Raw genomic sequence first — 23,632 nt, 5'->3', positions numbered from 1 at the left:
TAGTACCCTTTAATTAAGATTTTTTGTAATTTGAACTTTTTAGAGCCGTTAAAAATTATTTTCAGATTATTGAAATTATTGAATTCAAGGACTTCCATATAATTTTACTAATGGATGTCTGACATGAATAAAAGTTCATAGGGTACGAGTAAAATACTATTAAAAATATTTAGCAAAAATGTAGAGAACTTCTATATGAGAGCTCCTTATTCTTTTGCTATTATAGACAACCATTATTTATATAGTTGAAATTCATTTTTTTAAGTCTCACATTTTATTTTAGCGAAGAAGTGCATGTAGAGAGTACAGTTAAAGATCTCATATATTTGAAAATTAATTGGCAATAAGATAAATACCTTGTTCAAGAGGACCAAACATGACAATTTGTGAATTTTAAAACAGGTTAAAGACCACAACACTAAAAACAAACACACATAGATCGAAAAGTTTCAAAAGAAAATTTCAACTTATATATAATATTTTATTTCTATACATTAACAATATAAAAGTAGGGATATGATTTTGTCCTATTATTGTACTTTCACGGATTGTAATCTGTGATGTACGACAGCCGTCATATGAGGGAGTTATTTGATTTAACTGCTGAGATTGATCTGCTGGTAATTAGGATTAAAAAGTAGAAACGTACCCTAACACTCATTTAATGTACCCTGAGACTCATCTAATGTACCACAGAATACATTATGTGAAAGTACATCACGGGACAAAATCATATCCCTATAAAAGCAACCCTAATAAATAAAAAGAATGATATATAGAATTCTAATAAAGCATGCTAATACTCGTATTAATGACACTAATCAATAATAACAATAATCAAATTAATATATATTTTTACATAATAATAAAAAAAGAAGTCATTGTCAAAAACAAACAAAGTTAATATGTAAAATAAGCCGCGTTAGGTTGTCATGACACCCACCACACCATAACACACGCTCACAAACACACTTTCTCTCTTCTCTTCTCTTTCTCTTTCTCATTATTTTTTTTTTTTTTATTTTATTTATATATTTATCTTTATATATATATATGACAACTCTATCTATAAACAACTTAGCTTCTTCTTATCTCATATTAACACAAACTCTTCTCTCTCTCTCTTTCTCTCCATATTTTTCACCTCAAATCTCTCAAATATCCATTTTTATTATTTTTAGATTGTTAGTTTTGTTTTCTTTCTATTTCTCTAATAAGAGAAATCAAAAACAAAAACAAGAACAAACAAGAAGAAGAAGAAGAATTTATATACTAAATGGGTTTGATTATGTCTAAAGACATTGCTAATTTGATTCTTTCAACTCTTTTCCATGAAAAAGAATGTGGTAAACTCATGGTTTCTCGTTCTGGAAGACTCTTACAAAGATATGATAAAGAGGGTTTAAGACAAGTTGTTGGGTAAGCTTTAAAGATTCAATCTTTATCTTTTTTTTTTTCTTTTCGATAAAGATTCAATTTTTATTTTTATTTTTTTGGATAATTGGGATTTTTTGGATTTTCTTTTGTGAATGAGAAGAACCCCTTTTTAATTAATTTCATTCTTAGCTAATTTGTGCAATTTTTAGATTAAAAAAATGATTAAAAATCAAATCTTTATTTACTTTTTGTTTTCCCCCTTTTGGGTCTTGACACATTCTTAAATCTGATTGATTTTTTTTTGGTTATGTTTTGACTTTGATATATGAGAACCCCTTTTTAATTAATTTCATTGTTAACTAATTTGTGCAATTTGCAGATTAAAAAAATGATTAAAAATCAAATCTTTATAGACTTTTCCCCTTTTGGGTCTTGGCACATTCTTAAATCTGTTTTTTTTTTCTTTGTTCTTAATTTTGTTTTTTTTTTTTTGGTTTTTGCAGATGTGTACCGTACAGATTTACCAAGAGAAAAAGTGATGAATTTTCTTGTGTGGAAGACTTAGAAGTTCTTTTGATTAGTTCACAAAAAAGTCAAAGAATGATGTTCCCAAAGGTAAATTTTCAAAACCCCACTTAAATAATGAAATGGTTTCATTTAATTTAAAATGAAATGATTTCATATAATTGACATTATTTTTGTTAATTTTTTTCAGGGTGGTTGGGAAAGTGATGAAAATATGGAAGATGCAGCTTTAAGAGAGACAATAGAAGAAGCTGGTGTAGTTGGAAAAATTGGGGTAAGTAATAATAATTTCTATTCAAAATTATATCTTTTTTATGATCAAAGGCTCAATTTTTTAGTGATTATGATTTTTGTTCTTATTATGTTTATTGTTATGTATTTTTTGTTACAGAAAATTTTGGGTAAATGGCGTTATTTGAGCAAAAGAGAGAGCATAGTTCATGAGGGTTACATGTTCCCTTTACTTGTTAGTGAAGAGTTAGATCTTTGGCCCGAAAAGAACCTTCGAAATCGCCAATGGGTATGTCGAAATGAGATCATTCTTGCTAATTTCATGCTATAAAACTTGTGTTGAAAATTGTTTTTCTAAAGTTTTTATTTTTTTTGGTTTGTTTTAGATGTCTGTTGCTCAAGCTAGAGAAGCATGTCAATCATTGTGGATGAGAGAAGCTTTAGATGAATTAGTTGCTAGACAAATGAACCTTAAACAAAATGAAGAGAAGAAGGTTGAGGAGGCGAAATGTACATAAGAAGGCCACCCGATGTTGCCCACCGAAATTAAATCAATTTCGGTTTTACATCAAGGGAGATGGAGGAGGGTGTGGAGATTTGCCAAGAGAAATCAATCATTGATCTTCACATGAGAAAACTCGAAAAAGGGTGTCTTCCTAGAAATCTCGAAGCTCGAAAAATCGCCACAACAAGTTGAAGAGATGGAATTGTGAAAACTTAAAATGAAACTCTAAAACACTCCATTGCTCAAGAAGAAATCAAAGTGTGGAGATGGGAATTGTGATGAAGAAAAATCGGGTGATTCGGGTGTCTCCTCCCTTCGAAAAACTCGAATTGAAAGGTCATGAATTGAGGGGGCCATTCATGGCTTTTCATAAGCATATCCATGTTTGGTTTGCTGAGTTTCTTCTGGTGTTGTTAACAATGCTTCTATCAAAAAGTGGATTGTGAAATCAGAACAAAGCTTAAAACTTTCCACTCCCTATTAATAATTAAATCATTCAATTCATTTAATTTGATTAATTGTGAATCTGTGATTATTTCCTTTGTAGTCTTTCTCTAAATCAAATCAAATCAAGGGGAATCCTTTTGCTGAAATGAAGAAAAACTAAGCATTAAATTAAAATCACCTTCTCAATAGCATTTGTTGCAATATGACAAAAATATAATTCATGAATTCTATACTAATAGGTTGGACGGTCTTTTAGTGATCTTATCAATATGGAAATAATTTGGCTTTCTTTCTTGTTTTTGGAATAAAATATGAAATCATCTAAGTATTGATAAGTATGGTACCAATTTTAGAGGCACTATACTTATTGTAATGATAACTTTATTAATAATGAGCACAATGTCATACAATTTAAATATCCTAATAAAAATAGGAGATATTATCAAACCAAACAAGTTGTCTATTCGAACTAAAAACTTAACTAACATAAATTAGGGATACTATTAGAAATCGAGTAGCAATGACTCAAAAAAAATATCTCTTTTAAAGTTTTTAAAGATATTTGTACTACACAAAAAACATTTTTCGAATATTTTCGACACCTTATAAAATTAAAACCCTTTTGAAATTTTTTTACTCATTCAGATAGAATTCATTTTATAAAATATTATCAAAAGAAAGCTATTTTGTAAAGTAATATACAAGTAGATAAGGTTTAGAAGTCCCATTTTGAAACTCCATCAAAGCTTAATGTGCATACTTGAAGAGAAAGTGTAATTAGTAGGTACTCTAGTTTGTAAGTAAAACATGAGTTGAATTCTCCTTTCAAGAATTATAGACATTTTCACTATGTTAGGTATAGGGGAAAAAATAATATAAAAGGGATAGAAAAATAAGAAAGGAAAATTGAGAAATTGTATTAGGTCCTTCTTATCTCTCTTTCTAAATATAATATTTCAACATATAATGTGAAATGGTAATATTACAGTACATAAGTTAGCGAATACACTACAAATGAAAAAACGAGTTTTTTAGTTGAAAAAAATTCCTCCTTATTTAATGATCAATGTATTGTTTGACTCTCAACAATAAAATTAATTATTATATTTAAAAAAAAATTGAGAAATTGTAAAAATTACTATTTTACCCCTTAGATTATGCCTCATTAAATAATTTCCTCAATTTCTTCATTCTTTGTGTTTCTTTCCGATTTTCTCTTCTACAATTTCTTTAATTTTAAGCATAGACTTTTTGAGTTTTAAACTCTTTTAAGTTATACAAAACTATGGCCTGGAACTTTGTAAGCTTTCCTCTCATCTAACAATCTTCTAAACTCTTCACAATCCTTGTACCTTCCAACACTAGCAAAAATGTTTGACATAAGCACATAATCACCTCCATACCCTTTCTCCATCTCCATTATCTTCTTAGTAACTCTTTCACCAATCTCAATATCATCATGAAAGCTACAAGCTCCTAAAAGTGTTCTCCATATCACAACATTAGCCATCTCATTAGGAACCTCCAAAGCTATCTTTTCGGCTTCTTTTAGCCTCCCTATTCTCCCCAACATGTCGATTAAACACCCGTAATGCTTGATATCGGGAGCGATTCCATACTCCACAACCATCTTCTTAAAAAACTCGAGCCCTTCCTCGACCAATCCTCCATGACTGCAGCCGTTCAAAACACTTAGAAGTGTGACTCGGTTTGGCTTAACACCAACTCTCTCCATCTTTCTAAAGCTCTCAACAGCTTCTTCTCCCATCCCGTGCATTGCAAACCCGGATATCATCGATGTCCACGACACCAAATTCTTTCTCCTCGATGATATCCCCTCGAAAAACCTCACTGCACTCTGTATGCAGCCGCATTTGGAATATGAATCCAAGATCGAATTCGTCACTCTCATGTCAAATTCATTAAACCCTCTTTTCTCACCATAACCATGAATTGATTGACAAATCTTAAGATCACCAAGATTAGAAACAGCAGGGATTATAGCCAAAAGAGTTATTTCACTAGGCCGAATGTTATCATCCGAAACCATTCTTCTAAACAGTTTCAAAGCTTCACCATACCTATTCATTCTAGTGTAAGCATCAATAACAGAAGTCCAAGAAACAACATTTCGATTCGGCATTCGATCAAACAAAGAAATAGCAAATTTAAACTCACCCCATTTGTTCAAACCAGTGATCATAACATTCCACATTACAGAATTCTTCTCAGACATTTCATCGAACACTTGGTATGCATAACCTAAAAAGCCAAAAGAAACATACAATTGAACCAAAGCAGTCTGAACATAGACATGAGAATGAAAACCCACCTTGAAAACAACACCATGGAGTTGAGAACCTGTAAAAACAGAGCTCAAATTCGAACAAGAGTGAATAACGAAAGAGTAAGTGAAGCTATCAAATGAAGAGGAAAAGTGAGTGAAGTATCTGTAGAGAGATATAGCTTCGTGTGGGAAATCTCCATTGGAATAAGAGCGAATCAAATTGTTGAAGAGAAGAAGAAAAGTGGTGTTGTGTGGGATTGTGAGGTTAGTGGTGATAATGTGAGAGTGAATTTGTTTAGTCAAGTGAGGGTTTGATGGGTGTTTTTGTATGAGATTGAGCAAGTTTTGAGGTGAAAGATTAGGTTTTTGTAAATGGGGTTTGGTTGATGAGGAAGAAGATGAAGAAAAGGAAGGAGCTTTAATGGTGGAGGAATGAAGAAATGAAGAAATTTTTGTATATCTCAAACCATGTAACATATTTCTCTCATTGCTTTTTGCAGAGGCTATAAAATGAGGAGAATATAGTTATAGTTAGTTAGTTAAATGTATAGCTTCAGCTACAATTTTTTAACTTTTTATTATCTAATTTTAATAACATGTATTAAATATTTGAACTTTTATGTTAATTTTTTTTTTTATTAAAATTGGATAAAAATACTTAAATCTAATTATTTAAATAATTTATTTTTTTTAAATTATTTTAAAGTTTAAAATCGAATAAGACAGTGTCAACATTTAGCTTAATGCCTATAGTTAGAGTTAAGTCTATAGGTACAGCTACAATGTTTTCTTTTAGCCAATAATATTTTTCAGTTTTAATAAGAAAAATGTTAAAAGACAATAATAATGTTTAACATTCTTTAAATTATTATATCGTGTTATTGATACAATTAATTATATATAATAATTAAATATTGATAACCAATCTTAAAATACTACATTTAGAATGTTCTTTTAAAAAATTATTGCCATATAAAAGTATGAGCAATAAAAAATTATATTTTTTTTGTAAATAAAATTTTAAAAAATATAAAAAATATTTTAAAATTCTGTATCATCGTCTATTTTGTACTTTTTTATTGTTACTGAATATTTCTCAAATAATCCTTATTGTTATTTACCTTATTTTCATTACCCCACATACAACTAAGAGATAATTTCAAAAATATTCAAAAACAATAAAAAATATTACAAATTGGTTATGCATGTAATATTTAATATTAAGTAAATACTATTTTAGACCCTGTGTTTTGTAAAAGTTACCAATTAGACCCTGTATTTTGTTAAATGACAAAATGGACCCTGTATTTTTTAAAATAGTACAAATAGGACCCTGAATTGATTTTTAAAGTTTAATTATAATTCGATCTAAAAGTGCTATGACAAAACTGTTTACATTTTTTGTATCTGTTCGTATTAGGAATTATCTTCAAGTTGGTTGTATTAAAAAAAAGTTGTCTAAAATTAAGCTCAGGGTCCTATTTTTACCATTTTAGAAAATATAGGGTCCATTTTGTCATTTAACAAAACACAGGGTCCAATCTGTAACTTTTGCAAAACACAGGGTCCAAAATGGTATTTACCCTTTAATATTTTTACAATTTTCTAGATTTTATTTATATAAATTATGATCTTTTGGTGTGTTATAGTTATTTTATTGTTGATTTTGTTGTTATTTCTTGTTACTTGTTTTATTATGTTTTTATAAAATACATAAAAAAATTTAAAAAAACTTTAAACTTAAAATTATAAAACAAAAATTAATGTTTTATGTAATTATCTCTACAACATCACATATTGGGCTTGGTCTTGGGCTTTAGGCCCAACACATAATGGGCCTTCTCTTTCCTTAGTCCTAAATTGAGTTTGAGATTTGGTCTGAAAATCTCTCTCCCTCCGATCGAGATTGGCTCTCCGGTCGCCGCTTTGCTCCGTTGCCATTTTCCCCTCCGATCACTTCTTCCATTCGCTAAAGCTAACAAAGAAGAAGAATGAGGATAGCTCTTCCTCATCATCATCATCAACATCATCATCGGTTTCTCCGAAATCTCAGAAACCTCTGCACTTTCTCCAAAGGTAACAACGAAGAAAGCGACACTCGCTTCGTTTCGATCTTAAACGACATAGTACGCGGTGACAAGAGCTGGACAATTGCATTAAACGACACCTTCATTTCCAGAACATTGAAGCCTCACCATATAGAAAAGCTGTTGATCAAAACTTTGGATGATTCCAGGTTAGCCTTGAGATTCTTCAACTTCTTAGGTCTTCACAGAGGCTTTACTCATTCAACGAAGTCGTTTAGTATTCTGATTCATTCTTTGGTTCAGTCTAAGCTGTTTTGGCCAGCCTCGTCGTTATTGCAAACCCTTCTTCTTCGTGGATTAAATCCTAATGAGGTATTTAATTGTTTTTTAGATACTTATCAGAGTTTCAAGTTTGAATCTTCTTTAGGGTTTGATTTGTTGGTTCAGTGTTATGTTCAAAATAGGAAATTTATGGATGGTGTTATAGTTTTGAAGCTCATGAGGGATTGTAGATTGGTGGAGTTATTGCCTGAGGTTAGAACTTTGAGTAGTTTGTTGAATGGACTTGTGAGAATTAGGCAATTCAAACTTGTTGTTGAATTGTTTTATGAGTTTGTGAATAAAGGTCTTCAGCCTGATGTTTATGTGTACACCATTGTTGTTAAAAGTTTGTGTGAAATGAAGGATTTTAACCAAGCTGAGAATGTGATTGATTGTGCTGAATCTAATGGGTGTGAATTGAGTGTTGTAATGTATAATGTGTTTATTCATGGGCTTTGTAAGAGCTACAAGGCGAGTAAGGCGATTGAGGTTAAGAACTTGTTGAGTCGAAAGGGATTGAGAGCGGATATTGTTACGTATTGTACTTTGGTGCTTGGGTTTTGTAGAGTTCAAGAGTTTGAGGTTGGTATGGGATTGTTGTATGAGATGATTGAATTGGGGCTTGTTCCTAGCGAGGCAGCTGTTTCGAGTGTTGTGGAGGGATTGAGGAAGAAGGGGATGATTGAAGTGGCTTTTGATTTGGTTAATGATGTTGGTAAAGTTGGGGTTGTACCTAATTTGTTTGTTTATAATTCTTTGATTAATTCTTTGTGCAAAGATGGGAAGGTAGACAAGGCGGAATCACTTTTTAATAAGATGGGGACGAAGGATTTGTTTCCGAATGATATTACTTATTCTATTTTGATAGATTCTTTCTGCAGAAGTGGTAAAATGGATGCTGCTGTACGATATTTCGATAGAATGAGCGAGACTGGGATAAAAGCAACGGTGTATACGTACAATTCTTTGATAAATGGGGCGTGTAAGTTCGGGGATCAAGCTGCAGCGAAGTCTTTCTTCACCGAAATGATCAGAAAAGGTGTAATGCCAAATGTTGTAACCTATACATCACTGATAAGCGGGACTTGCAAATCTGGAGAATTAACCGAGGCATTTCGACTATATCATGAAATGACTGGGAAGGGCATTGCGCCTAATATTTACACATTCACTGCTCTCATTTCTGTCCTTTGTCGGGTGAATTTGATGCTTGAAGCAAGTAAACTTTTCAATGAAATGATCGAAAGAAGAATTATGCCCAATGAGGTTACTTACAATGTCATGATAGATGGTTACTGTAGGGAAGGGAACACCACAAGTGCCTTTGAACTGTTTCATGAAATGGTGAAGAGGGGTCTTACGCCCGACACATATACTTACAGAGCTCTAATAAGTGGTCTATGCACTACAGGTAGAGTTTCCGAAGCCAATGATTTTGTAAACCACCTTCATAATGAGAACTGTAATTTAAATGAGATGTGTTACAGTGCACTTCTACTCGGTTTATGCAAGGACGGGAGAGTAAAAGATGCATTGGGTGCTTGTCGCGAGATGCTCGAAAGAGGTATTGACTTGGATCTGGTTTGTTATGCTATACTTGTTTATGGAACTTTAAAGCAACAGGATACCGAAAAGCTCTTCAGTGTCTTGAAGAAGATGCGTGATCAACAACTGAGACCTGATAATGTAATATACACGAGTATTATCGATGCATATGGAAAATCGGGGAAGTTTAAGGAGGCTTTCGGGGTTTGGAACATTATGGTTGGCGAAGGCTGCATTCCTAACGTTGTAACGTATACGTCCTTGATACACGGCTTATGCAAAGCTGGATATCTACATCAAGTAGAGCTTCTTTACAATGACATGATGAATGGCAACTCTCTTCCGAATCATGTAACGTACGGTTGTTTCTTGGACCACCTTAGCAACGAAGGAGAAATGGATAAAGCCCTACAACTCCACGAGACCATGCTCGAAGGGTGTTTAGCTAACACTGTAACGTACAACATTCTCATTCGAGGTTTTTGCAAAATGGGGAAGTTCGAGGAGGCCTCCAAACTCCTCGTTGGAATGACAAACCATGGCGTTTTTCCAGATTGCGTTACCTATTCAACCTTTATCTACGAGCATTGTAGACGGGGCAATTTGCACGATGCAATCAGACTCTGGGATACCATGCTCGATAAGGGTTTGAAGCCTGATACGCTGGCGTATAATTTTGTGATATACGGTTGTTGTGTCAATGGGGAAACGGGGAAGGCGTTCGAGTTGCGTGATGACATGATTAGACGAGGGTTGAAGCCGGATCGATTTACGCATAACTCACTCATGCGTGCAACCAACTTGCATAGTTAGCAAGCATAGATTAACAACATAGGAAATGAAATTTGCTAAAGTAAAATCTCTCAATTTTTTTTTATTGAGCAAACAAGTGATTCACTTGTGTGGCAACAAGTTTTGTAATGTTGTTTGTGATATTTTTGTATATTATTATTATTATTACTAACTTTTGTATAGTTAGTTAGTAGTTGAAGAAAATAGGATATAACATGTAGAGTTTAAGAAGTTTAGTTTTTCTAATTAATGTTAAGAGGCACCTTAAGATGCTAAACACTACGAGATGTGGTTATACCGTTATTAATACAAATTTATATAGATTTAATAAAGAATATAAAAAATTACTAACCAATGGCAACGTAACACATTTGTATTAGTATGGTATTATGCATCATATAATGCTTAATAAGAACACTTTTTCCCAAAAACTTTACAAAATTACCAGTATATAAATCATTTGGGCCTGGGTTTGGGCCTAGACTCAGGCCTAGCCTAATTCTCAGTATGTCCTTATTCTAACTTCTTACCAAACACGCCCTTAGTTTGAAGTTTTAAATCTCATGACCGTTAACTCATTTGAGCGGAAACTATGCACTCAACTCACTCACTTTCTCTCTCTTCACTCTCTCTCTAGATTTCTCGAGCTGCAATGGGAAGATTCAGTGCCAAAACTGACTACGAAGATCTCAGAAACGCTCGAATCTTGGAAAATCAGGTCTCTTTTCTCTTTGAATCTTTTCTTAATTTCTCGGATCAAAACAATGAATAACAATAGTCTTACTTGATGATCGGATATTTTAAAGGCTCGTTTGAAAACGATCGGATTGCAAAAAACTATATCGGAACTTCGATCTATAGTTTCATCTTCAAAACCAGCCAAGAGACCATGGACGAAGAAGGTTTACGACTTGTCGTCTTTGAGGCGTTCTCGTCGTTTAAAGCGGTCGTCTTCTTCTGATCTAACTCCGATTCAGATTCAGTCCTCTTTACGAAGACGATCTTCTCGGTTGAGTAGCGATATTATACAACTCGATTCAGGTTTCTTGTTTTCATTTTGATTTTAACTGTGTTTTTTTTTTCTTTTTAGCTCAAAATTTTATGCATTAGCGATTCTGACTCTGAGATCTGTTTTCATTACACTGTGATCTTTAGATGAGAAAGTAATGAAAATAATGTATGAAAATAAAGTATAATCGTTTTTACTGTGTTCTTTTCAGCTCAGGTAGTAATGGAAATTGTTAAGAGAAAATTTTACATGTTAGCTCAGATCTGTTTTTCGTTATACTGTGATCTTTAGATGAGAAAGTCATCAATATCAATATCAAAAGAACACTGATTTAGTTTAAGATCTGATAACAACAGTATGCTAACAATTCCCATCTTTTCATATTTGGCGAAGAAAATAATGGAAATGGTTATATGTAACTCACATATTCACCATTTTTGTTTCAGCAGGAGAGCTTTTTGATGATGAAAGCGAGGATGAAAGAACTGTGGGAGGAAAGATTAGGCCTGCAAATATGCCTTGGGTGAAAATTAAAGGCTCAGGGGCAGCGCTTCAACTTTCACCTGAAGCTTCAGCTTTGAGATGCAGTAGCAGGGGAAGGGGTGGTGTCTATAACTCTGTCGTCGGAATTTGCTGCCATTTTTGCAGGTTTTTGTGCTTCCTTTTTGCCCTTTTTTCAATTTTTGAGTTGATAGGTTTGTTTTTAGAATCCATTTGCTAAAGTGAATATGCAAATAAAATTTTAAAAACAAATGGTGTTTTTTCTTGTGTGCATTTAGATGTCTTCAGCTTTTTGTATGTATAGTTTTAGTACTTACCCTTTTGGTCTCTTCTAAATTTGATGCTGATAATGATTACATTCGCTCTGTTAAGTTCATGATTTTGACTTGCATTCAATTTGTTGTAGTGACAGAAATTTAGAAGATGCAATCATCTTTTCTCCTTGTATAGTTACCAAGTAGGCAAAATTTATTAATTCTACAGTAGCCTTCTCTTGTTTTAATCAAATTTTTTGTTCTCATCTTATTGTCTTTTTGTTGGATTTTCTATTTGCATAATCTATTAAGTTAATCATACCACCATGACACATTGACATTGCATATCCGTAACTTGTTCAATGTATTGAATTGAAAACTCTTTTACATACAAGTGGTGCCACATTCATATTGTACATTGCTATGAAGACTGAGTTAAACAGTGATGATTTTGTTAGTCCTAATCTCTATAAACTCGCAGGCAGAAAAAATTGTGTGGCGAGGAAGATTGTAAGCGGTGTGGCAATCTTGATGTCGATGAACCATGCATTGGTTAGTGTAATTCTCCTCTGATGCAAGAATCTCCCAAGCATTGTGATCATTAACTAATAGGGACTCTGTGATGTTTACTCATTTTTTTCTTGAGCAGGAAAAACTGATTGTTCGGTTTGTCATTCGAGCAATGGTGTTCTTTGTCGAGCTTGTCTGAAGGTTCGATATGGTGAAGGTAAAAATCCATTACTATTTCTTCTCTTCTCTTTTCTTGGGAACAAAGTAACAATTGAAATTCTGATTACCATATATTTTTTTATAGAAATGGAAGAAGTTAGAGAGAACAAAGAATGGATGTGTCCTCATTGCATAGAAGAAAAAGGAATAAACCAATATTGGATATGCAACAGGTAAGAGAATCAACAAACCCATTTTCTATTATTATATATATTTTTTTAATATTTACACCTCTAATGATGATGATGTAGTTCCATATGCCTGAAAAGACGAAAGATGGCTCCAACTGGGATAGCAATATATACAGGTTAGTTACAATCATCTTTTTCTTCATTGATTGCTATGTTGCCTACATTAATAGTTATTTCTCGAGTAATTCTTAGTGTAAATACTTAAATTTTATTTACCTAAGTCTAATTTTTGACTGAATCGTAAGTACATTTCCATTAATTAGCAAGTCTATCTGTTATTTTTTTTATTGGTATATTTAATTCAATATTTTAATAAAAATAAAAATATAATAACTTGGATCAATTAAAAACTATCGTGTGGTTATTAACTTGATACTAAACAGTCAAGTAATTACAAAAGTTATAACAATGTAACTTAGTTATTATTATTACAGTCAAAAATTAAATATAAGTATTTATCTACAACTGATAATTAAACTTAAGTATTTATGTTGTAAATTACATTATTTCTTTTACATATACATATTGTTTCTGAATGATCTCTACTTTTGATTTTTAAAGCTAAGGAGTTGGGATACAAATCAGTGGCACATCTTGTAATGGATAAGCTTAAAGGAACAATCAAGGGCTAAGGAGGAGAAGGAGTTAGTACTCTAGTTGATATAGGCATAGAAAGTAGACAAAGTAAGTGTTTTTTTTGTATGTTGGGTTAATGTGAATGTGAAGGAAAAGATTTGAACACAAAATGTTTAGGAAAGATTACTATCTAATCTACTTGATGGGAAAGTGTACTTTTCTTTGATTATTAATTTAGAGCATATATCTATTTAATCTCTACTTTTGTTGTGATGATTATAAGAATTCAAGATGAAGAAAGTGATTTTTCAATTGTTATCAACAATATTATTAGACTATTTTGAATGAAAGATGTAAAAATTATGTTATATTTAGCATAAAAAATAATTTTATACTTTACTTGTATTAGATTTTAGTTTGCTTCGGTAAATTCGGTAAAACTTGATGAGAAATTGAAATTTTATCCTTTTTCTATGAATAATTCACAATTTAATGATATAATTAAATATATATTGATAAAATTTTTGCAGAAAATGTTTTGATAAATTTTACACAACAGATAATTAAGTGCAAAAAAATTAAAACATAAAGTATTTTTTATCGTAGATTAACTTATTGCATAAATATTTAAGTTTAATTTCTGGTTACATGTAAATACTTAAGTTTAAATCTTGATGGTAATAATACCCGTAAGTACCTATCTTTTAAGTGTCAAGTCAATGGTTACGTGACAGTCCCTGATTGGTTAGAGTTATAAAATTTTTATTTTTATTTAAAAATTAATTTAAATATACCGATAAGAAAATGACATGTGGATAATGACTTCACACTTAGCGTCTAAGTATTTACGGGAGTTCCAAAAATATTACTTAGATATTATTACTGTAAAAAATTAAACTTAGCTATTTATCTGCAATCGAGAATTAAATTTAAGTATTTACGTTGTAAATTACTCAATAATAAATAAGGTTAATTAAGATTTTTACTTCTAAACTTTGACATGTACCAAATTATACTCCTTAACCTTTTTTGACTGTTAAAAATTCTCTTAAACTTTATTAAGTATGTATTCTGCAAATTACTCTAAATAAAAAGTGTTGGAAAATATGGTCAAAATATAAAGCAGCTTGAAGTTCATGATATGTTTACTTAAAAGGCAATCAGAATCAATAGTATGATATTGATTCTCATACAATTGTTTATTAAATTTTAGAAAAGAAAAAAGTAGTAGAGCTTAAACAAATTAAAGAGAAAATAAAAGGAAATATTCTCTCCCACTATTATAAGGAATATAAAAGATAAATATGTACTTTAAAAATTTATAAACAAAAATTAATTACATGTTCTAATAATTTTGTTATTCAAATTTAAATCATAAATAAAATAATATAATTTTATATTTTTTCGAAACAATTTAATAAAAAATAATATAATAAAATATTATTTTCGATTATTTTCTCAATTTTAAAGTTTATTATTCAAATTCTAATTACATATGGGAATTTTGATTTTAGATACTTAAAAAATTAAAAAAATTTATTATTAAACCAAAAACCTAAACCCTAAAAAAACTATACTTTTTTTTTTCAAAACTCCAAAAATACTCCCCTCACAATTCTCTCTCTCTGCATCATCTCTCTCTCTCTCTCTCTCTCTCTCTCTCTCTCTCTCTCTCTCTCTCACATTCCAACCGCCCACCCTCACCACCACCTCCGACCTCCATCCTCCGACCTCCGACCCTCACCGCCGACCACCCGCACCAACACCCCGATCCAGCCTCACTCTCTCGGACTGCCCAAAAGTCGCACCCCGAAAGCCCACTTCCTCTCTCTGAAATCGCGAGAAAAAAAAAAAAAACATTGGTCCCAGGTCCGATGGGGTCCGACCATCGGACCTGGGACCAATTTTTTTTTTTTTTTGCGTTTTCGAGAGAGAAATTGTCCGGTGTCCGATGGTCGGACCATGAGGTCCGACCAACCAATCGGACCCATCGGACTCATGGTCCGACCATCAGACCTGGGACCAATTTTTTTTTTTCTGCGATTTCAGAGAGAGGAAGTGGGCTTTCGGGATGCGACTTTTGGGCGGTCCGAGAGAGTGGGGCTGGGTCGGGGTATTGGTGCGGGTGGTCGGCGGTGAGGGTCGGAGGATGGAGGTCGGAGGTGGTGGTGAGGGTGGGCGGTTGGGATGTGAGATAGAGAGAGAGAGAGAGAGAGATGATGCAGAGAGAGAGAATTGTGAAGGGGGTATTTTTAGGGTTTTAAAAAAAAAGTATAGTTTTTTTAAGATTTAGTTTTTTGATTTAATAATAAATTTTTTTAATTTTTTAAATATATAAAATCAAATTTCCCTTACATATTAGTAAAGATGTTAGAATAATATATGTTGTTGTGTATGTTCTCTTACAGCAAAACCCACCTAAAATCTTAATTCCTCCATATCCACAAAACCTCAAAACCTCAAAGCTCAAACCTTTGATTGACAACACAACACAACTCATCCCATTCCCAAATCATGCAAATCCTTCCTAACCCTAATCCTTACTTCTACCCTCTTCCATTTCCCACCTCTGCAACTACTTCCTCTTCCCTCACTTCCCGCGCTTCCAATTTCTTCTCCGCCAACCTCACAATCTCATACCCTAATTCCCCTTCTTCACATCGACGGAACCCTCCCCCAATTTCTTCTGCTGTCAGGTCCAGCAGAACCGACTACTACTCCACTCTCCAGGTCACTAAGGATGCTTCCTTGCAGGAGATCAAGGCCTCTTATCGGAAACTCGCTCGTCAGGTATCCAAATCCAATCAATTCAATGGAAATGCACAAATCTTTACTTTACTGTTTGAATGTGAATAAATATCTTTAAATTACTTGAATGTGAATAAATCTTTACTTAACTGTTGTTTGAATGTGAATGAATTCTTTCAATTTCAACCAATACAAAAAAGCATTAATCTTTACTTTCCTGTTCGAATTGAGTAAGGCTATGTTTGAAAGTTAGATTTTAATAGGAAAAAAAAAATAAATTGGTGGGGAAAGAAAAAAGCAGAAAAAAAAGTGTGAAAAATTATAGAAGAAAATTAATTTTTAATGTTGGATATGAAAAGTTTTGTTCAATTAACTTTCTGTTTTTTCATTCAATTCTTTCAATATTAAACTTGAGAAATTGATTTTTGTTATTTTTCACACTTTTTTCTTTCCCTACTAAAATTCAACCTTCCAAACATAGCCTAAATATCTAAATGAGAAAAAAAATGTTACTTGAATTTGCTTGAGAGTATATTTTGTGTGTTTTAATGTTTGAGTTATGAGTTATTATGGGTTAAAATTTTGTTGGTTTGGTAATTGGGGTCAGTACCATCCTGATGTGAGTAAGAGCCCTGGAGCTGAGGAGAAGTTCAAGGAGATAAGTGCTGCTTATGAGGTAATTCTTGTTCCTTTTTTAATGTTGGTTTGTAAATTTATTCATCAATATGAGTTTGGAGGTGTATGAAAGCAGCTACTTAATTGAGAAATTATTGTGCTTGTGGTTAAACTGTTCGGTGGCGTTTGGTTGGAGGAAATGAAATGGAAAGAAAATAAATTTTATTTCATTTCTTGATTGGAATTGGATGCATTTCAAAGTATTGGATTTAGAGTATCATTCTAATGGGATGGTCTTTCCACCATTTCGGTGGAATGACTATTCCAATTTAAAATGGAAGGAAAGACCACTCCAACACAAGATGAGAAAAAATTTAATAATTTTTTATTTATTTATTTTTTTGTGTATTTTATTTTATATTCCATTCTCATTCCTTCTAACCAAACGCCTCAGTTCTAATTAACCGTATGAGCATTATGGAAACACAAAATATATTCAAGGCACTAATTTCACAACAAATGTCTTACTATTGGGCATTGTATCTCCTTGAACCATCTTGATCCAATCGGTCCAAAACACCATAAACACACAAGATCAAAGTAAAATGCAAAAGAAAAACCCATGGAGAGCAAACTCTTACCACTAATATCATACATCCCTCATTATTTTCATCCATGATCTACATATAATAGGGTGATATCAGTTAATAAAACCGACCATCCCATTATGGTCCTAAATTTCTAATTGCATAATAGGCATTATACTATGCATATAGTTATCCTTATATATTAATAATGACATTGTGTGAGCAATAATTATGTCAGTCTATATAAATATTCTAACATAAACTGTTGTTTTTCCTTCTCTTTCCGTTCATGTTGTAATCAAGCAGTTTTGTAGGTTCTATCAGATGACGAGAAAAGGTCTATGTATGATCGCTTTGGCGAGGAAGGTTTACAAGGAGTGTCAGATGGTTCATCCGGTTCATCAGGGGTATGATTATATGATTAAGTTTAACCAATTTCAACTGCCTAATAGTTAAACAACCCTCCTGATCATTTTCTAAATTACTATATTCATTATAGATACTAACTTAGCTATCTCTATTCGTCTTTTATGTATCATAATTCAAAGTTTTTATTTTTCGGTGGGCAGAGGAGCTGGTAATTTTGAGTACTTGCTAATGTTTTACATCCAATTTTGTAGGTGGATCCTTTTGATGTTTTCGATACATTTTTTGGAGGATCAGAAGGGTTTTTTGCAGGCATGGGCGAAGAAGGAGGTTTCAATTTTAATTCGAGAAGCAAGAAGAATCAGGGTCTTGACATTCGGTAATTTTCTTACGGTCACTATTCACTAGGGTAATCACCCTTCTCCTTTCATTCGCCGACACACATATATACATATAAATATAAGCATATTTTTTTAAGCTTTTCCTTGTTTCTGTATGAATGGTGGTTTGTCTTTTGCAGACATGACCTGCATTTGAGCTTCGAGGAATCCATTTTTGGCGGACGGCGAGAAATTGAAATTTCTTGCTTTGAGGCATGCAATGGTTGTGATGGAACAGGAGCGAAATCTAGTGATGACATAAAATCTTGTAGCACTTGTGGAGGAAGAGGAGGAGTGATTAAAACTCAAAAAACACCGTTTGGAATAATGTCGCAGGTAATTTTGACACACTTGACATGTTTTTAGAACATCGAAGATAATAAAATTTTTCAAAAATAGATAACAAAATTTCGAGTCTCCATATTTTTCAGTCTCTATTTATGTCTTATTTATAGTTTACATTTTACTAGGAATCTAACTCTAAACCCAAAGTTAAGCCATGTTTCTAAGAGTAGTTGGTTAATATATCGTCTCTCTCCCTTGTTTGTATGCTTCTTTTGATTTTTACTATCTTTGACATTTTCTGCAACGCGTTTGATGCTAATTAGGTTTCCACATGTGGAACTTGTGGTGGAGATGGCAAGATAATCACTGATTATTGTCGAATATGTGGTGGTAACGGTCGAGTACAATCTAAACGTACAATGGATTTGGTGATCCCAGCTGGTGTTAGTGATGGAGCCACAATGCAAATGCAGGGGGAAGGTAACTTTGATAGTAAAAGGTGTGCACACTAAGATGAAGTATTAGTTTCCTAGTTGTAATCAACTCAACTTTTTATCATTTGTTCAATACAAATCAGAATTTTCGGGATGTTTGTTTGTATTTTTGCAGGGGCATAGCAGGTAACCTCTATATAGTACTCCATGTAAATTCAAAACAAGGAATTAAAAGGGAAGGACTCCATCTGTACTCAAAGATCAATTTGCATTATACCGAAGCCATACTAGGGACTACTCTAAAGGTACTTTTATGGTTTTTGTATTCTATTTTGATTTAAGAGAAGCCAAAAATATCTTTTGTAAGACTTCTTGGATTGCTGATCTATTCACTTCTAATTAAGAATCAAATAATAATGTGACTATGATTTATTTATTTATTGATACATTTGCATAAAACATAAATCAAGTATTGGTTATATTGCACATTGCTGCCAGCAAATAAAATTTGAAGTTGTAAATGGTGTTAAGCATGTATGGTTTTAGTCATTCTACCCCGAAATCCTGACTATGATGGAAGCATTCAATATTAGTAATATTGTAACTTTTAGAAAAGAAGCAACTGCAATTCTAGAGTTTTAGGCATTCAAATCTCTAGTAGTAATTTCAGTTGACCGTACTCTCATATAATCTTCATTAATATTTTCTTTACTTCTGGAATGCTTGACTTTATTCGGCATATTCTTATGGTACTTTTTTTAATTTATATTTTCTAGCTTCTCATGCGTATGGTTTTTGAATAAAATTGTTGCATATTTTTTTTTGGGGGCCAAGTATTTATTTTTATTTTGTATAATATCAGGTTGAAACTGTTGAGGGAATGAGAGATCTTCATATTCCTTCTGGGACTCAACCTGGAGAAACCGTCAAGTTATCACGCTTAGGAGTTCCCGATATCAATAGACCTTCTGTACGAGGAGATCATTACTTTGCTGTAAATGTTCAGATACCAAAACAAATAAGGTTCAACCCAATAACTTATGAACTGCTTTACTCATGGTGTATCGTGATCGATATATGTGCATTAGCTTCTATATTTTTGGCAGTGACTCGGAACGTCCACTCCTTGAACAATTGGCTTCCTTTCAGAAATCTAGCAAAGGCTTTTCTTATTCCTCTGAAAGCAAAGGTTGGTTCCACGGTTTCTCGCAAACATATGTAAATAATATGCCCATATTTTGTTGATTGGTGTATAACAATATAAACTTTATTTGTTATCACTTTTCTAGGGACGACTGAGGAGAGATTTTCGAAGGACAAAGTTAGAGGCAAAGAGGGATCCCGTTCAAAACAGGAGACAAAGCGTGTTTCATCTTTGTGGGAGTTGATCAAGGGGTTCATGGGGTATGCTCTGTATATATATTGTTTGAATAACAAATATCGTGTCTAAATTTGACAGCAAAGTAGGTGTCTTATATTCCGAAATATTGGTAGTCAGTTTGATATGTAAATGGCCATATCCGGAACTGATCATTTGAGAACCGAGTATTGTTTCTATATAAGCATTGAATTTATTGTGTATAGAAGGGTTTTTAACTATTTTTCATTCCACAGAAGTAGGAACTCTAGTGAAAGATTTGCAACGGTGAGCATGGACACATCAGCATTACCATGGAGATCGACGATGTCAGGTTCCCCATTCATGGTTTCAGTATTTATAGCTTTCATTTTAACATATACTTTTACCTTGTTGGGAAAGACATTTTTCCCGAAAGTACTTCATAGGAAATATCCTCATTCTCGTAGAACGCTGAAGTAATGAGGATGATAAACATTTTTTTTTTAAGTACAACACATAATTGTGGGGCACAAGAGTATTATTTGTGCCTCTCCTGTTGACACAGCCAACAGAATATTTTGTATTTTTTTTTTTGTACTGAATTATTTGCATTTTATAGTTAAAAAAAGAAATGTTTCAAGGTGTCTTTGTGGACAAGATTGGTGCTGTTCATCCTTTTCTTTCTCATCATCCAGTTATAAGAGACCTCCAGTTTCTTGAGGTTGTATATTAGAAGTATAGAAACCATGAATGGCTTGTGAATCATAAATGTTGAATGAATCAAAGTATTGGGCACCGTTCGTGTCCTATAGCAATATTGTAGATTAATTCATGTTCTTTAGAACCACGGTAGTTGTCCTGTTTTATTTGGGATGACTAACACCTTCTTGGCAATCTGTCATCCATGGACTGGTTTATGGTGGTCTTTAGGTGCCTTGATCTATGGTGAATTTCTTAGAATCTATCATTCATGGACTTGATCTATGGTAATAAACCAGGGTGTTTAGCTTGAAAGAGAAAGCATAGAGAAGAGCTTTTAGTTGCACAAGAACTTAGCAACTCGATTGTTAGTTGTTAGTCTCTCCTTTATTTGCTTCACCCTGTCGAATTTTATAGGTGTTAGCTATTTAGAGCCCGAGAAGTATCGGGAAAAGACAGTCGTCCTTGTCTCATATCTTATTAGTGACCATATTTGTATTCAGTATTGTCTGTTACTTATAGGTATTTATTCAAAGGTTAAGTTTTTTTTCCCTCTATTTTACTCTTTACTTATACTAATACCATATTCAATGTCGTTCAAAGAAGCATTGTTTGGGAGAGGATGGTTACTAGGAAACAATAATATTTCACAGTTCCTTTTGATGCAGCTAATTCTTCTTTAAGAGTTTTTATCATCAAAATCATGAGAAGGATAATAATTTTTAATGAGTTATTTGCGACCAAATCCCCTATATTTCACTTACGGCAACAACTAACCCTACTTTCTTTTTCTTTTTGTGGAAAAACCTCTCAAACTCTACTTTCCTTTGCAAATTTAATTCTGTCGTTAACATCCTATGTGGCTCTAACTTATTTTGTCTAGGTCATTTTTTAGTGTCATGTTGTCTTTAATAAAATTACATTAAAATAAACATTTAGGGTTAGAGTTTTTATTTGAGTTTACATTAATTTTTATTGGTTTTATTAGAATTTGAGTTTATTGGATAGTTCTTTGCTGTCTTAGCCTATATTGTTAGTTGTCAATAGTTAATAAACTTAACATCTAGATATATAAAGTCTAGTTGAAGCATAACTGTGGACTTTTTTAAGTTGACTGAAGTCTTTGATGAACAGGTCTAGTAGTTCAACTAGAGTTATGTAGTTAAGTTCCCTCCCTAACTTTATAAATACATATTGTCTCATCACAATTGTATACTTTAGATAATCAGACAAATAAAATTTCTTCTGATTTAGAGACCTAAGGAGAAAGACTTAGTTGATAGTATTTTATTATTAAATTGAAGTAATTATTGTGGATCAATTATATATGTATACCTAATTATCATCTATTGTTATTGTATTCTATATTATATACAAATCAGGATTTTAGAATTATTAATTTTTCTAACAATTAAGTTTTCACTAATATAGTTTTTCAGGTTTGTGTATGAACAAAGATCATTTTGGGTTATATGAGACCATTTGTTAATTTTTTTCAAAAAACTTGTCATCTTTTTTCTTTTTGGTTTTCCATCAAAACGATTCACAAATGACTCATTTGTTAAGTTTTCATTAATGTATACACAAAATTGAAATTTTGGATTAGAGAAAGTAGATAAGTGGTTAAAATTTGTATTGAGTGTATAAATAAATGTTACTAAAATTATAATACTCAATTGTGGGTAATGTTAACAAATAATACAACAATAATAAGCTACAATAAGCTACAATAATTAATAGATAACTGCATGAAATTTTTCAACCAATAACTTTCAAAACATTATTAAGTTCATAATGATGTAAGACACTTTTAAAGTATTAAGCATAATAAGATGTGGGATACTTATACTGATATTGTTATTAGTATATTTTAATATCGAGTCTTATATATTTTAATTTAATAAATAATATGAATAATCACTAACTAATTATATGATATATTATCAGTGTGGTATTGGAAATCTTAAGGTATCAAATAACAATTTTTATAGTAGTGAGCTAATCTTTTATTTATACTAATGAAAATAGGTTTTTGGAAACCATCTAAGAAATTTTGTAGAATTCTAAGTATTCTTTTAAAAATATTTTTGGGTTCTTATTTAGAGTAAAATGTGGTAATTTTTAAAATTAGTAAAAGAAAATGTGTAATTTTAAAAAGAGTTTTTTTTTTTTTGAGCACATGTGTTGGATGGGCTCTAAGTATGGGACTAGCCTGAGAATCGGACTTGATACATTGTTATATTATAAAAATAAACTAGAGTTAGAATCGGACTAGCCTTTCATGCTCTCTTAAATGATGTAAACTATTTGGTATCTTTTTTCCTACGAGCACAGATCACTCATGTTAAACAATCTGCTAATACTTATGGCCATGTTTTGGCTAAGTATGCTCTTACGGTGGATACTGATTGTTCTTGGTTGGAGGAATTTCCACCTCCACTTATGACTGTTATTTATGTAATTTCTCACAAATTAATGTAATAGTCTTTTTCTCAAAAAAAAAAAAAAAACCAAAAATACTAATACAATGTATCGAGTATCATTGTTAGAGCACCCTATTCTTATTTTTTCCTCCCTATATATATCAAACTTGAAGCTAATGTGGCATTTTTTTTCTTTTACAATGCAATCCTTAAAAAAGGTGTATTGATGTATCCTATCAATTTTGATATCTTGGAAAAAAAAAATTACGTTGTAATTATTTAAGACATTTTGTAAAATTTTATAAGATTTGAAAAAAAATTAATGTGGTAAAATTAGAGTTCAAACACTTTGTTGTACGCAAGATTTTTTTATTTTATACGCGTGTGAAATAAATTATTTGAACCTTATTTTCGGCATGTTAAATTTTACTAATTTTAC

General features: G+C 32.0%; 5 protein-coding genes across 9 annotated transcripts; 4 read left to right on the top strand and 1 right to left on the bottom strand.

Moving 5' to 3' along the window:
* The first annotated feature begins 1,057 nt into the window (after nt 1-1,057).
* On the top strand, nt 1,058-3,259 carry LOC115709090 (nudix hydrolase 4). Of its 2 annotated transcripts, XM_030637125.2 has the most exons (5): nt 1,058-1,419; nt 1,881-1,992; nt 2,093-2,176; nt 2,294-2,422; nt 2,520-3,259. In XM_030637125.2, the coding sequence occupies exons 1-5, from the start codon at nt 1,277-1,279 to the stop codon at nt 2,649-2,651; spliced, it is 600 nt and encodes a 199-aa protein (XP_030492985.1). In that variant the 5' UTR covers nt 1,058-1,276; the 3' UTR covers nt 2,652-3,259. The 2 variants fall into 2 exon arrangements, with proteins under 2 accessions (XP_030492985.1, XP_060968921.1); XM_061112938.1 differs by having other exon boundaries at nt 1,059-1,419; nt 2,093-3,259.
* An 841-nt stretch (nt 3,260-4,100) lies between these two features.
* On the bottom strand, nt 4,101-5,925 carry LOC115709091 (pentatricopeptide repeat-containing protein At1g09220, mitochondrial). The gene has a single exon (XM_030637126.2). The coding sequence runs from the start codon at nt 5,847-5,849 to the stop codon at nt 4,359-4,361; it is 1,491 nt and encodes a 496-aa protein (XP_030492986.2). The 5' UTR covers nt 5,850-5,925; the 3' UTR covers nt 4,101-4,358.
* Nucleotides 5,926-7,174: 1,249 nt separating this feature from the next.
* LOC115709973 (putative pentatricopeptide repeat-containing protein At5g59900) lies at nt 7,175-10,229 on the top strand. Of its 3 annotated transcripts, none has more exons than XM_061112935.1 (3): nt 7,470-7,608; nt 7,703-7,771; nt 7,864-10,229. In XM_061112935.1, the coding sequence occupies exons 2-3, from the start codon at nt 7,767-7,769 to the stop codon at nt 10,076-10,078; spliced, it is 2,220 nt and encodes a 739-aa protein (XP_060968918.1). In that variant the 5' UTR covers nt 7,470-7,608; nt 7,703-7,766; the 3' UTR covers nt 10,079-10,229. The 3 variants fall into 3 exon arrangements, with proteins under 3 accessions (XP_060968917.1, XP_060968918.1, XP_060968919.1); XM_061112936.1 differs by having other exon boundaries at nt 7,847-10,229; XM_061112934.1 differs by having other exon boundaries at nt 7,175-7,771; nt 7,847-10,229.
* A 192-nt stretch (nt 10,230-10,421) lies between these two features.
* Nucleotides 10,422-13,655, top strand: LOC115709974 (uncharacterized). 2 transcript variants are annotated; one of them, XM_061112937.1, is made up of 8 exons: nt 10,422-10,775; nt 10,864-11,098; nt 11,516-11,714; nt 12,303-12,373; nt 12,471-12,548; nt 12,636-12,723; nt 12,802-12,857; nt 13,303-13,655. In XM_061112937.1, the coding sequence occupies exons 1-8, from the start codon at nt 10,710-10,712 to the stop codon at nt 13,371-13,373; spliced, it is 864 nt and encodes a 287-aa protein (XP_060968920.1). In that variant the 5' UTR covers nt 10,422-10,709; the 3' UTR covers nt 13,374-13,655. The 2 variants fall into 2 exon arrangements, with proteins under 2 accessions (XP_060968920.1, XP_030494116.2); XM_030638256.2 differs by having other exon boundaries at nt 11,513-11,714.
* A 2,031-nt stretch (nt 13,656-15,686) lies between these two features.
* On the top strand, nt 15,687-23,287 carry LOC115711561 (uncharacterized). Its single transcript, XM_030639914.2, has 11 exons — nt 15,687-16,107; nt 16,673-16,741; nt 17,582-17,674; nt 17,888-18,012; nt 18,154-18,349; nt 18,622-18,797; nt 18,908-19,037; nt 19,595-19,755; nt 19,839-19,921; nt 20,022-20,136; nt 20,347-23,287. The coding sequence occupies exons 1-11, from the start codon at nt 15,832-15,834 to the stop codon at nt 20,549-20,551; spliced, it is 1,629 nt and encodes a 542-aa protein (XP_030495774.2). The 5' UTR covers nt 15,687-15,831; the 3' UTR covers nt 20,552-23,287.
* Nucleotides 23,288-23,632: the final 345 nt, after the last annotated feature.

Source organism: Cannabis sativa, chromosome 3, assembly GCF_029168945.1.
Source record: "Cannabis sativa cultivar Pink pepper isolate KNU-18-1 chromosome 3, ASM2916894v1, whole genome shotgun sequence".
In the NCBI taxonomy this organism is placed as follows: domain Eukaryota; kingdom Viridiplantae; phylum Streptophyta; class Magnoliopsida; order Rosales; family Cannabaceae; genus Cannabis; species Cannabis sativa.
The sequence above is the reverse complement of the archived record's forward strand: the minus strand, read 5'-3'. Positions and strand labels throughout refer to the sequence as shown.